Here is a 13,477-nt window from a genome sequence, read left to right as displayed (position 1 = left end):
AACTGTGGTGCTGGAGAAGACTCTTGAGAGTCCCTTGGACTGCAAAGAGATCCAACCAGTTCATCCTAAAGGAGATCCGTCCTGAATATTCATTGGAAGGACTGATGTTGAAGCTGAAGCTCCAATACTTTGGCCGCCTGATGCAAAGAGCCAGCTCATTGGAAAGATGCTGGGAAAGATGGAAGGCAGGAGGAGAAGTGAGCGACAGAGGATGAGATGGTTGGATGGCATCACCGACTTGGTGGACATGGGTTTGAGCAAGTTCCAGGAGTTGGTGATGGACAGGGAGGCCTAGCATGCTGCAGTGTATGGGGTCTCAAAGAGTTGGAGACGACTGAGTGACTTAACTGACTGATTCACTTATTCTTATGACCTGCACAAGGTCATTCTCGTCCCCTTAAGACCTGCCCATCACGACCTCCTAAATCGGTTTCACTAACGAACCGAGACGAGAGGCCCTCGACCCTCCCCCCTAATAACCAAGTTGCCGAGAACCTTCTGACGCCTGTGCTGCTGTCAGAGGCGTTTGAACCACCTGACTCGGCCTTGGGGGCGGGCTTGGGGCTTGTGCGTGACGCCGAGCCGCTCAGCGCTGTTCATTCGCGCGCGTTTGTCCACCGCGTCCCCGAGCGTCTCCGGAGCCGGCTCTGCTCAGGCGCCAAGGACGCGCGCGGAGCCAGCCCGCCTGCCCTGCCCAGCAGCCCAGACCGAAGCGGGTCCCGAGGTCAGTCCCGCGGCCGCCGCTCCGCGGGGTCTGCGCCCGCAGGGCGGAGGCGCGGCGCGGGGCGGGGGGCGCGGGCGGGGGTCCCCGCGGGGAGGGCGGGGGCGCCCCGGGAGGAGGTGCGGGCGCGGGAGCTGCTGCCTGGGGCTCCCGAGACCCCAGGGCGCGGGCGGTGGGGGCTCTGCAGGAACCCGCGTCTCCCCTAAGGGCGATCGAGACCCTCGAATCCTCTGAGCCGCGGGGCAACTCCGGGCCCCAGGATTTCTGAGGCCACTGGGAGGAGCGAATCCTGGAGGGGACAGAGGAGTGGGTGCCCCCTGGAGTGGGGTGTCTGGAGGCGGGGATGGCGGCGACCCCCTCCAGGACAGGCCTGGGGGGCGGGTCCTGGTCCCCAGGCTTTAGAGGCGGGAGGGGCGGACCCGGGGACTTTGCGGTTTGATGGGGGAGGCGGAGGTCCGGAGGCTGCTCCCAACCTGGGAAGCCAGCGGGGTGTCAGGGGTCAGCGAGCAAATGGGCCAAGCAGAACACGGGAAGTCATGCCATGGGGCTGTTCTGGGGAGTCCGGGGGGCACTTTGAGGGGTAGGGAGCAGGAGAGACCCTCTGGACGTGTTTGCAGGTGCGCTGAGACGCATCAGAGGCTCACAGATGAGGAGTGCGCGTGGAAAACAGCTTTTGCGCCCCCAGTGGCTCTGTGCGCCTGCGTGGCTGCGGGTGGGGGCTGGGAGCACGTTTGGGGCGCGCGGTTTTGAGGGGCACCCTCCGGGGGAGGGGCCCGGGCGAGGCTGAGGGTGGGCCTGGGTGTCCCCCAGAGGGAAAGTGTACTGGGGAGGGGGAGGGGTCATTTCAGCCTGTGGGTCTGCCTTTGTGCCTGCCTGGAGGGTGCGTGCGTGCGTGTGTGTGTGTGTGTGTGTGTGTGTGTGAGATCAGGACTGCCTGTGAGGAGTGTGCTCGGCACTGAGAAGCAGGCCTGCCCACCTGAGTGTGGGGGTCTCTGAATTTCCCTGCACTTGTCTGTAGGTGTGTTTGTGCAATGAAGCCCTGGTTTCCGCAGTCTGTATCTGAAAGTGTGCATTACAAACAATCCTGTGTTTGTGTAACTGGTCAAGTGTTCCCACTGTTTGACGCACCTTGTATTTGTACAATTAACGTGTGAGGGTCTGCGGTGGGTCAAAGGATTCTTGAAAAGGCTTAAAGGAAGAGGTTTGACTGTAAGTTACCAGAGTGTTCTGAGATGTGTGTGTATTTAATTACATTTAATTTTCACGTTTAATCATTTATAGTCCTCATTTTCATGAGGAGAAAGCTGACAGCCCAAGAGGTTAAATAGCCCCTGAATCTGAGCTGCAGGTAGAATGCAGTACACATGGTTAAATATGAATGTCGGATAAATAATGAATTATCTTTTGGTATAAGCACACTCCAAATATACCGTGGGACTTGCATATACTTAAACATGATTTAGCCAAATAAATAAAAACTTAGTTTTTAGTAGATACGACCCATATAGTGTTTGGATATGGCTAATACTAAAAAAAAAAAAAAAAAAAAAAAGATCTGTGTGTCTGAAACGCAGATCTCAGGGTGCTATGTCTTTCTTGCTGCTGTTGTTAAATCCCGAGATGCCCCAGCCAGTGACTGTAAGAGTGGAATCCTCCAGTTCTCACCCCCAGACACACTGGCCCATGTCCTGCCCAGGGTGATGCTGGGGCCGAGGTGAAGAGCCCACACTGAGCCTGTGCCGAGCCCCCTTCCTGCAGGCCTGGCCCCTCCCCTCACCGCAGTCCTGAGGGCAGGACTGATGCCTTCTGTACCTGGAAGGGCAAGGACAAGAGGGGAGGGCCTGTCTGAACCCCTTGGGTAGGCTGCCTGGTAACCCTGGGATGGAGCTAAAACACAGCCCTGGGACTGCTCCACAAGTGCACTTACTGAGTGCCTGCTGTATGCCAGACTCCAGAGGCCCTTTTGATACCCAGTTAGCCGAGCTGCAGCTTCCTGGTCCCAGCACTTCGTGTCACGGTTGTTCTAGTTTTAAAGGGGGGTGAGCCCCAGGTACCACGAGCCCTGCCCTTGTCCTCGCCGGGCGCCATGACCACCGCTGTCCCCAGATCACACCCTGGGCCTTGGAGGAAACCAGCAGGAGGCATTGGCAGCACGTGCCCTTGGATGCTGGGGACCTGGAGACGTGGGAGGGGATGGAGCTGCCTGAGTCCACCCGAGCTCTGAGAGCCACACCCGGGCCGCGCGGCTCCATCACCCAGGCACTAACTGCTCTGTGTCCTGTCTGCAGGGAGCACCTGTGGTGCCATGATGCTGCCTCTGAGCACCATCGAGGGCCAGGAGACCGAGGAGGTGCAGACCAGGCCTCCGGAGAAAGGAGGTGAGACCCGCGTGGGGAAGAAACTGTGGGCAGGCGGGAGTGGGTTGGTCCCCAGGGCACAGGCGATGGGGAAGCATGGACCCTGAGGACTGGCCCCCTCACCAAAGGTCTCCACTGGCTCTTCCGGGCAGGGATCCCCAGGATGCGGCCTCCCTGACATCACCTCCCGTCAGCAGGTCATGGCCCCGCTCAGAGCCTGCAGGGAGCTCCTGGGAGCTGAGCCCGTTTGGGCCCCTTTTTGTGGCCCAGACACCCCTGTTTTGTTAGCCCAGCCGCTCCCCTCCCTGACACTTCCTGTCTGTTCCCTGGGGGCCTTTGGGATACAGTTGAATGCAGGTCTCCCTCACTGCTGGGCCACCTCCAACAAGCGTCCCTGCCTCTCTGTGCCCTGGTTCGCTCATCTCTAAGTGGGTTGGGGATAATGCCCACCCCTGGGCGCTCAGTCAGTAAAGAGTCCGCCCTCAATGTGGCAGACCAGGGTTTGATCCCTGGGTCGGGAAGATCCCCTGGAGAAGGAAATGGCAACCCCCTCCGGTATTCTTGAGAGTTATTATGAAGAACCACACAAACAAATACGTGTATAATACTTAAAAGCATGTCTGGAACATACTTCAGCGTACTAGCTCCTGTTACTGGTATCGTGATGAAGACTGTATTATTACCGAGTTTCTCAAGTCTCAGGGTCAGATGGTCTCATGACTGTTTCCTCCTCCCTCAGTCTTGCTTTCTGTGAAGGCTGATGTTCCGCGAAAGAAGTCCAAGAGAATGAAGGGAACGGTGTCCTTCAGAGTCCTGCCGTTCTGCCCCGTGGTAAGCCTGCCTGCTCCCTCCCTTCTCACTGGAGGCCCCTGGGCTGAGCGATCATGCGGATTGGCCACCCTCTCTGCCCACCAGAGACCCTTGGGTGCCTGGGTGCCCCTTGCCCCTGCCTGGTCCTGGATGTGGCCCCATCGTGTGGGGGCTGGTCTACCTTGAAGATTTTGCCTGCCTTTCTGCCCCCTTCTCTTTGCTGATTCCCACCTCTGTTCCTGTGTCACTTCCTCCGTGAAGCCTCCCTTGCTCACTTTCGTGCCATTTCTCTCCAATCCACTGCTGCACTGAGCTTTTTTCAGAGTGGTTATTGCTGCTTGACAGCATAGCTTCTGTCTGTGTGTTCATCATCCGTCTCCCCTACCAGAGTAGTTCTGTGAGGGCAGGGCCCTCCTCTGTTTTTCAATGACTCATTCCATGCCTAGCACGGATGTAACCAGCGTCCTGCGCTGTATACACTCGGGCTGATTACATGAAGGAATGAATTAGGGACCGGTCCCTCCTGCAAAGGCAGCTGTGGCCTTGTCCACCTGGGTACCAGCCCTCCTTCTCCTACTAACCCCCTTGACCTTTCTGGGGGGACCGCCTGTCTCCACGCACTTTGGATGGATCCGATCCCATCCTCAGACCAGCTCCAGGTACGCCCCTGACCAATCAGAGCCGGCAGTGCCAAGGTTCCCGGTGATTGGTCCTGGGCTGGCACGTGACTCACACTTGGCCAGTGAGGTGTCTCTGGGCTTCTTAACAGGCAGGAGGGGAGGCTGGAGGGACCCTGGTGAGAAGCAGGGGGCCGGTGGGGAGGGGTCAGGAGAGGCGCTGGGTCAGATGCCTTCGAGAACGTCTTTCCTGTTAGTGCCTGCAGCAGTCCTGGGGAGGACGCGTTAGAAAATCTTACTGGAAAAGAACTCGAGAGTCACAGGTTTACAAAGTATTTCCTGGGCAACTTCGACCTGTCAGGCGTGGTGCGAGCACTTAACATAGATGATCTCATGTAACAGTACCGAGTCCTGTGAAACAGGGATTAATATGATCCCTAATACAGGAGAGACACCCGACTGTCATGAGTGCGGTTTTTAACGGTTATTTCAAGTTTTGTACATAGTGAAGACCCAATGGCTCCTTTCATATTAGACTCTTTCAATTCTCAGGATTCGTATCTTTATAAAGTATTTCTTATTTTTAAAGAAAAACCACAAAGTGTACCCTTTCACGTTGCTGCCCTAACTGCCCCTTCTCCAGAGAGTGCTTTGGCGTTGTCTGCTCCAGGAACTGGCACAGAAGATTCTCTAGGTCAAGGGGGAGCCGATTAAGGCCACCCAGTCCACAGCCTGTTGAGTAAATAAGAGCTTGTTGACACACTACGCCCACGTCTTAGGGAGAGTGTGCCATGCTTTCATGTCAAGTCCAGTAGCTCTGGCAGAGTGGATGGTTCAGGAAGACTGAGCGATTTCCCATCACACCTTTGACCACCAGAGTGACCGATCTTGCTTGGAATAGGTGCAAACTGAAATTAATACCGGTGAAGGTGTGAAAACGGTTAGAAAAAGGAGGGAAATCTTGAGCTACTGTGAGTGTGATGCCGTGCGTAAAGGATATTTTGTGTTTGGATCCAGTGTACACGCTACACGTGTTTCTAGGTGTGTGGGTGGGTGTTTCCTCATATTCGAGAAAGGTGTTTAGAACCACTGCTTACCTTGCTACCTGCACTACTGAGTCTCCTCCACCTAAAAGCCGCCCAAGGCCACCCTCTGCATCAGTTTCTCTAAGCGGTGAGGAGGAGGAGGCCCGGGACCCTCCCCCCAATAATAAAAGTGGAGCGAGCACCCGGGTGCTGGCGGCGGGCACGCTGTTAACCACCCGCTTGTGTTGGGCGTCGCGAGTAATGCGGAGCCGCTCAGCGCTCTTCATTTCTGCGAGTTCACCCGCAGGTCCCCTGGACTTCTTCGGAGCCAGCCCTGCCCGGGCCCCCAGGACAAGCGGTGAGCAAGCCGGCGCGCTCCAGCCCAGACGCCCAGACCGAGCCCGGGGCCGGAGGTCAGTCCCGCGGCCGCAGCTCCGAGGGCTCTGCGCCAGCAGGGCGGGGGGCGCGGGAGGGCGCTGCGGGGTCCCCGCGGGGAGGCCGGGGGCGCCCGGGTAGGAGGTGCGGGCGCGCTCTGGGCTGCTGCCTGGGGGCCCCGAGACCCCAGCGCGTGGCGCGGTGCGGGCCCTGCAGGAACCCCGGCTCCCCTGAGGGCGGGGGGCGTCCTCAGACCCTCGTGAGCCGCGGGGCGACTCGAGTCCGAGGGTTTTTCTGGCCACTGGGAGGAGGGGAGCCTGGAGGGAACACAGGAGGCTGGGGTGTCCGGAGGCAGGGACCCCTCCAGGGCAGGCGGCGGGGAGCCCGGGTCCTGGTGCCCAGGTTGTGCGGGCGGGAGGGGCGGACCCGCGACTTCGCAGTTTGCTGGAGGAGGCGGGAGGCACAGGTTTGCTCTGCACACCAGAGAGGGCAGTCTGTATCGGGCTCAGGTAAGGAACTGGCCACACAGAAGATGGGAACACGACTCTGGGGGATCCAGAGGGCGGCGTGACGGGTGGGGAGCCGGGGAGACCCTCTGGGTGAGTTTGGGGCTCACTAAGGGCGCAGAGCAAGGTTCGCAGATGAGGAGTGCGCGTGGAAAACAGCTTTTGCGCCCCCAGTGGCTCTGTGCGCCTGCGTGGCTGCGGGTGGGGGCTGGGAGCACGTTTGGGGCTCGCGGTTTGGAGGGGCAGCCTCTGGGAGAGGGGCCCGGGCGAGGCTGAGGGTGGGCCTGGGTGTCCCCCAGAGGGCAGGTGTACTGGGGAGGGTGAGGTGTATTGATAATTTCAGCTGATGCGTCTGCAGCTGTGTGTGTGTTGGGGGGTGTGTGGGTGTGTGCATGACCAGGACTGCCTTTGAGGCCCTTCCTTCAGTTCTGAGAAGCAGGCCTACCCACCTGCTTCACGGGTCTCTGGGTTTCCTTGCAGCGTGTCTGCAGGTATCTTTGTGTCAGTAAGCCCTGGTTTCCACAGTGATCATCAGAACACGTGCGTCTCTAACAATTGTGTTTGTGTGTGTATCTGGCCGGGTGTTCCCGCTATTTGACGCACTTGTATTTGCACGATTATGTGTCAGGATCTCTGATGGGTCTTAAGCATCTTACAAAGGCTTCGAAGAAGAGGTTTGACTCTAAGTTAGCAGATAGTATGTTCTGAGTGTGTGTGTGTGTGTGTGAGTGTGTGTGTGTGTGTGTGTGTGTATTTAATCATATTTAATCCTCATGTTTAATCATTTATTTTCCTCATTTTCATGGACGGGAAAGCTGACAGCACAAGAGGTTAAAAAACCCCTGAATCGGGGCTTGCCAGGTAAAATACAGGATGCTTACTTCAATTTGAATTTAAGACAAATAGTGAATTCCCTTTTAGTATAAGTATGTTCCAAATATTTCATGGGACTTGCCTATACTTAAACATCATTTAGCAAAATAAATTTAAAAATGAGTTTTTATGTAGACCTGACCCATATGGTGTTTCAATATGACTTATAGTAAAAACTGATTTGTGTGTCTGAAATTCAAGTCTCAGTTTGCTATGAATTTGTTGTAATATCATTTTGGGAAATCTGGCAAACTTGATCCTTGAGATCTCCCAGCTAGTGACTGGCAGGCTGGAATCCACCCAGTCCACAGTCCCCAGACACACTGACCAGGGTTCTGCCCAGGAAGGGCTAGGGTCAGCCTGTTCTGAGCCCCCTCCCTGCAGGGCTGGCCCCACCCCAGGGCTGTGCTGGGGGTTTGGGGCCAGCCCCTGCCCTCACCACGGTCCTGAGGGCAGGACTGAAGCCTCCTGTACCTGGAAGGGCAAGGACAGGAGGGGAGGGCCTGACTGAACCCCTTGGGTAGGCTGCCTGGTAGCCCCTGGATGGAGCTGAAAGGCAGCCCTGGGACTGCTCCACAAGTGCACTTACTGAGTGCCTGCTGTATGCCAGACTCCAGAGGCCCTTTTGATACCCAGTTAGCCGAGCTGCAGCTTCCTGGTCCCAGCACTTCGTGTCACGGTTGTTCTAGTTTTAAAGGGGGGTGAGCCCCAGGTACCACGAGCCCTGCCCTTGTCCTCGCCGGGCGCCATGACCACCGCTGTCCCCAGATCACACCCTGGGCCTTGGAGGAAACCAGCAGGAGGCATTGGCAGCACGTGCCCTTGGATGCTGGGGACCTGGAGACGTGGGAGGGGATGGAGCTGCCTGAGTCCACCCGAGCTCTGAGAGCCACACCCGGGCCGCCTGGCTCCACCGCCCAGGCACTAACTGCTCTGTGTCCTGTCTGCAGGGAGCACCTGTGGTGCCATGATGCTGCCTCTGAGCACCATCGAGGGCCAGGAGACCGAGGAGGTGCAGACCAGGCCTCCGGAGAAAGGAGGTGAGACCCGGGAAACTGTGGGCAGGCGGGAGTGGGGAGGTACCCAGGGCACAGGCGATGGGGAAGCATGGACCCTGAAGACTGGCCCCAAGCCTGAGTGCCTGCTGCTGCTCCTCTGAAGGAGGGGTCCCTGAGGGGCACCCGGAATGGAGCCTCCCCGACGTCACCCCATGTCGGTGAGTCCATCACTCCCCTGCTCAGAGCCTGCAGGGCTGCGTCCTGGGAGCTGGAATCAGCCTGGGCTCCTTTGTGTCATGTGGCCACCTGCATGGGCCGGCTGACCCTCCACTCAGTTGCCAGGTCAAGGGGCTGTAGGGTCATTCATCTGAGACGCAATGGAGGCCTGAACCAAGGATTTAGCAGTGGGAAGGAGAGCGGTGGGGGCTTCCCAGGTGGCGCTCGTGGTAAGAACCCACCTGCCAATGCAGGAGTCAGACGTTTCCCTGGGTGCAGAAGATCCCCTGCAGGAGGAAGTGGCAACCCGCTCAGTGTTCTTGCCTGGAGAATCTCGTGGACAGAGGAGCCTGGCGGGCTTCAGTCCATGGGGTCCCAAAGAGTCGGACAGGATTTAGTGACTGAACACAGAGCTCCTTGCTGGTCCTGTTGGTGGTCTGGTCTCATGAGGGAGGGCTCTTGGGTTTGCTGTGACACTCCCTTTTTTGAAAACTTTTACTTTGCAATAATTTTATATTCACAAGACACTGCCATCATAATTCATCGAAATTCCATGGACCCTTTATCCCGTTTCCCCCCAGTAATTTGATCTTATTGGATGATGGTCCAACGTGAAAGCTAGTCCACTGATACTGGCACAGCCCCCATGTGTGTTTTTACTTCTGTTTCAACACATCTGTAGCTGCGTGTAACCAGCATACAAAATAAGATGGAAGCCACTTCCTTAGCTACCCACTTCCTTGCCAGAGGTAGCTGCTTCCCAGCTTCTCATCCAGTCTTCCAGAATGTTCTGTGCCCACTCATACAGACAAGGATGTGTATGTGTCTGGCACTGTGTATCTATGTCTGATATGCGGTGTGCACTGTATATGTCACTTCCGCTTCTTATTTTGTCTTAATTCTCATCTGGCTCGTAGTGCCAGGCCCAGTCTCCGAGTTTTCCCTGCATCCAGTCACCCACACTCCACAACAGCCCTGTGAGATAGTGACACCAATTACCTCATGTTGCAGATGGGAAATCTGAAGGGTGACCAGTGCGAATAGCCAGCTCACGGTGGGATCTGAGCCCGTCTGGCCTGGGGGTCTTTGGCCTTAAGCATCCTGTCCCCGTCCATCTCGAGGACCCTCCCCCACATGGTGCCCGGTTTGGGGCCCAGCTGCCTGGCGCTGCACGGTCTCTGTCGGTGCTGCAAGCACTAAGTGGCTCAGTTGTGTCCGACTCTTTGCGACCCCATGAACTGAAGCACGCCAAGCTTCCCTGTCCATCACCAGCTCCCAGAGCTTGCTCAAACTCATGTCCGTCGGGTTGGTGATGCCATCCAACCATCTCGTCCTCTGTCGTCCCCTTCCCCCGCTGCCTTCAACCTCCCCCAGCATCAGGGTCTTTTCCAATGAGTCAGTTCTTCTCATCAGGTGGCCAAAGTATTGTCTTCTTTGGGGAAACCTTCTTTGGGGGAACCTGTCTTCTCTGGGGAAACCTAAGTATTTTCTGGAGAGATATGCCACAGGGGCACCCGTGTATCAGCTGTGCTTTCCTCCTGGACATGGGCGCCCCAGAGCGTCACTATCTCCACAGCCCCCTGTTGTCTGACTCCAGCCCCTTCAGTCCTTGACATTCCGTCTGTTCCCAGAGGGCCTTGAGGATGCAATTTAATGCATGATTGAAGGCATTGCTGTGCAACCTCCTGCAAATGTCCTAACCTCTCTGTGCCTCAGTTTCTTCATCCATAAAGTTGGATGAAGATAATAACCAAATTAGATATTACAGTATAATATATGCAAGAGTGCCTGGCACAGGGCAAGTACTCAACACGTGTTAGGTTTTGTCACTGGTTTCATGATGGCGATCTTATTATTACTGAGTTTCTCAAGCCTCAGAGGGCACAATTGCCTCACGCCTCTTTCCTCCCTGCCCCACGCAGCCCTGCTTTCTGAGAACCCTGATGAGCCTCGAAAGAAGCCCAGAGGAATGAAGGGAAGACTGTCTTTCAATGTGCTGCCGTTCTGTCCCATGGTAAGCCTGCTTGTTTCTTCCCTTTGACCAGAGATCCCCTAGGTTTGAGAGGTCAGGCCTCTCTGCCACCCTCTCTGCCCAGGAGAGACCCTTGGGTGGCTGGGTGTCCCTTTGTCCCCCACCCCAGGATGTGCTCCCATCCTCTTGGGGTGCTGCTCTCTTTCCTGCCTCCTCTCTTTCCTGATTCCAACTTCCAGTATCACCTCCTCCATGAGGCCTCCCTTGCTCACTTTTGCCCCATTTCCCTCTGACCTCTTGCCTTCCTGAATTTTCTTCAGTGTTATTATTGCTACCTGAGAGCATAGCTTGCAGCTATCTTTTTAATCATTTGTTTTCCCTCCTAGAGTAGTTTTGTGGGGTCAAAAGCCTCCTCTGTTGTGCAATGACATACCCCCCCCCCCCCGGGTCTAGATCAGATGTAACCCGTGTCTGGCGCCGTATACACTCGGGCTGATTACATGAAGGAATGAATTAGGGAACGGTCCCTCCTGCAAAGGCAGCTGTGGCCTTGTCCACCTGGGTACCAGCCCTCCTTCTCCTACTAACCCTCTTGGCTTGTCTGGGGGGACCACCTGTCTCCACGCACTTTGGATGGATCTGATCCCATCCTCAGACCAGCTCCAGGTACGCCCTTGACCAATCAGAGCCGGCAGTGCCAAGGTTCCCGGTGATTGGTCCTGGGCTGGCACGTGACTTGCACTTTGCCAATGAGGTGTCTGCTCTGTCTCTGGGCTTCTCGACCCGCAAAGCGGGAGGCTGGAGGGACCCTGGTGAAAAGCAGGGGCCCCGTTGGGAGGGGTCAGGGGAGGCAGAGGGTCAAACGCCTGCCAGAACGTCTTTCCTATTAGTGCCTGCAGCAGTCCTGGGGAGGACTCTTTAGAAAATCTTGTTAAGAAGTAATGTAATCAAAGATTTTACAAAAACAGTGCAAAGATCATCCGACTTCACCAATTGTTATCATTTTTTCCTATTTGCATGTTTTCTCATATATGTACTATGCATATATGTATACATGCTCCGCGTGTTTCACTTTAGAAAAAGAATATTCTCTTATGTAGCTGCGGGCCTGTTGTGACCTTTGAGTTTTTAACCCTGATACACACTTTCATCTCACCTGCTGTCGTATTCTTGGTTTCTTCACTCACTACATACAGTCTGTTTGGTGTTCTTTTTCATCCTGCCTGGGGGAAAACTGGGGCCAGGTATTGCACTTGGTAATGTATCTTTGGGATTCCCAGGTGGCATTAGTTGTAAAGAACCTGCCTGCCAGTGCAGGAGATGTAAGAGACATGGGTTCAGTCCCTGGGCTGGGAAGATCCCCTGGAGGAGGAAATGGCCACCCACTCCAGTCTTCTTGCCTGGAGAATCCCATGGACAGAGGAGCCTGGAGGGCTACCGTCCACGGGGTCGCAAAGAGGTAGACACGACCGAAGCAACGGAGCACACACACAATATATCTCTATATCAAAATATATCTTTGAGCTGGTCAGTCTCCTCAGTCTTCCTTTGCCTCTTATGACAGACGATTTTGAACAGCTCGCACAATATTGATTGCTTTTTCTGTTTTGTTTCATTTCTACACTTGTTTGATTTTTCTGCTGTCCCCCTAATGAGATTCAGGGTAAGCTATGATCTTTGGAGCACCACCTAAGTGATGCCATGTCCTAAGCACTTGAATTTTGATCCACTCAGTTGAGATATTTATCCCATTTCTCCACTGAATACTTACTGATTTTTCTTTTCTCTGTGCAACTAACTAATAAGAAATCAGTGGGGAGATGCTTGTAGATGAGCCAAATAGTCTAGAAAGAAAGAGCTTTCTGACCAGTTCATTTTGGGTCCTGTGCCACCATGGAACCAACCGTCAGCTTATGAGATGAGAACCCTACATCTTGTATCCATGGGCTTGTATGGGGCAGACGGTCCCTGCCTTTCCCTAACCACTGTAAGGATGGGACGAAGCAGTGATTCTCAACTAGAGGCAATGCATCCCCCAGGGGACACCTTCAGTGTCGGGAAACGTTTCTTCTTCGTCAGGAGTACAGGAAGGAAGCTACTGGTACCTGGTGGGTAGAGGGCAGTGATGGTGTTTAACATCCTGCAACGCACAAGATGCCCCCCAGACACACACACTGCGCAGAATGGCCTGACTCTGAAACATCGCGAGTGGGATACCACCATTCTTTCCCTGCGCCTCTGTTCTCTTTCCTTCCAGCCGAGTGTCTGCTTCACCTATTACGTGGAACCCGATGACCCCGAGCCCGAGCCCCAGGTGGCTCCTGACGCTTCGAAATCGGACCCGAACTGCAGCTTCGTCCCTCTGCCTGTGCTGGAGTTCCGCGAGGTCAAGGTGTGCGAGTGCCCCCTGTGCTGCCTCAGCTTCGTCACTGCTTCCTAAACCCGAGGGCCCTCCGCCTCCCGCGCCTGACCGCGCGCGCCCGAATCATGCATGCTGGGCCACCGCGATGTAGAATCCCCCAGTACAGCGGCTTCAATAAACCCGACTTGCTGTCTCTCGCAAGGCTGTGGTCTGTGTGTGAAACCCCCAGGGCTGGGGCGGTGCAGCTCCGTGGAGTTGGGCAGCCAGGGTCCTTTGACGTCGGTGCTCTGTGCCACGTGGCTGGAGAGGGCTCACCCCCACACCCAGTCCACATTCTGGTTCGGGGCAGGTCGGGGAATGAGGAGAGGGGAAGACACGCTTCAGTCCTTCAAAGGGCGACTCCTACAGGAAGCCCAGATCACTTTTCCTCACGGCTCATTGGCCAGAGACGGTCACGTGGTGAGATCTAGGTCCAAAGGGATGCTGGGAACTGTAGTCCTTATCTGGACAATCCCACGTCATCTAATAGCTTCTGTTATTATAGCAAAGGAGAATGAATAATGTGTCCACCTCGGATCAGGCCTATCATGTTAATTTATCCCCAGCACATGTTGTGATGAACACATAAGTGAATAAATGTATTCT

General features: G+C 55.5%; 1 protein-coding gene across 3 annotated transcripts; it reads left to right on the top strand.

Moving 5' to 3' along the window:
• Positions 1 to 627: 627 nt before the first annotated feature.
• On the top strand, positions 628 to 13,033 carry LOC121816006 (uncharacterized). Of its 3 annotated transcripts, none has more exons than XM_042231287.2 (7): positions 628 to 724; positions 3,010 to 3,099; positions 3,818 to 3,909; positions 5,838 to 5,943; positions 8,235 to 8,324; positions 10,421 to 10,512; positions 12,728 to 13,033. In XM_042231287.2, exons 2-7 carry the CDS (start codon positions 3,027 to 3,029, stop codon positions 12,908 to 12,910), a joined length of 636 nt encoding a protein of 211 aa, XP_042087221.1. In that variant the 5' UTR covers positions 628 to 724; positions 3,010 to 3,026; the 3' UTR covers positions 12,911 to 13,033. The 3 variants fall into 3 exon arrangements, with proteins under 3 accessions (XP_042087221.1, XP_060255164.1, XP_042087220.1); XM_060399181.1 differs by lacking the exon at positions 628 to 724 and adding an exon at positions 1,146 to 1,338; XM_042231286.2 differs by lacking the exon at positions 628 to 724 and adding an exon at positions 1,243 to 2,738.
• The last annotated feature ends 444 nt before the right edge of the window (positions 13,034 to 13,477 follow it).

The sequence above is a fragment of the Ovis aries genome, chromosome 14, assembly GCF_016772045.2.
Source record: "Ovis aries strain OAR_USU_Benz2616 breed Rambouillet chromosome 14, ARS-UI_Ramb_v3.0, whole genome shotgun sequence".
Taxonomy (NCBI): Eukaryota; Metazoa; Chordata; class Mammalia; order Artiodactyla; family Bovidae; genus Ovis; species Ovis aries.
Note: the sequence above shows the minus strand (reverse complement) of the source record. Positions and strands in the feature narration are given on the sequence as shown.

Bases quoted from the DNA above. Each gene is read 5' to 3' on its own strand.
- LOC121816006 (XM_042231286.2), top strand. From the start codon at position 2,603: ATGGAGCTAAAACACAGCCCTGGGACTGCTCCACAAGTGCACTTACTG. The intron at 2,739-3,009 runs GTTGTTCTAGTT...TCCTGTCTGCAG, and splicing joins TCCCAGCACTTCGTGTCACG to GGAGCACCTGTGGTGCCATG. The intron at 5,944-8,234 runs GTCAGTCCCGCG...TCCTGTCTGCAG, and splicing joins GACCGAGCCCGGGGCCGGAG to GGAGCACCTGTGGTGCCATG.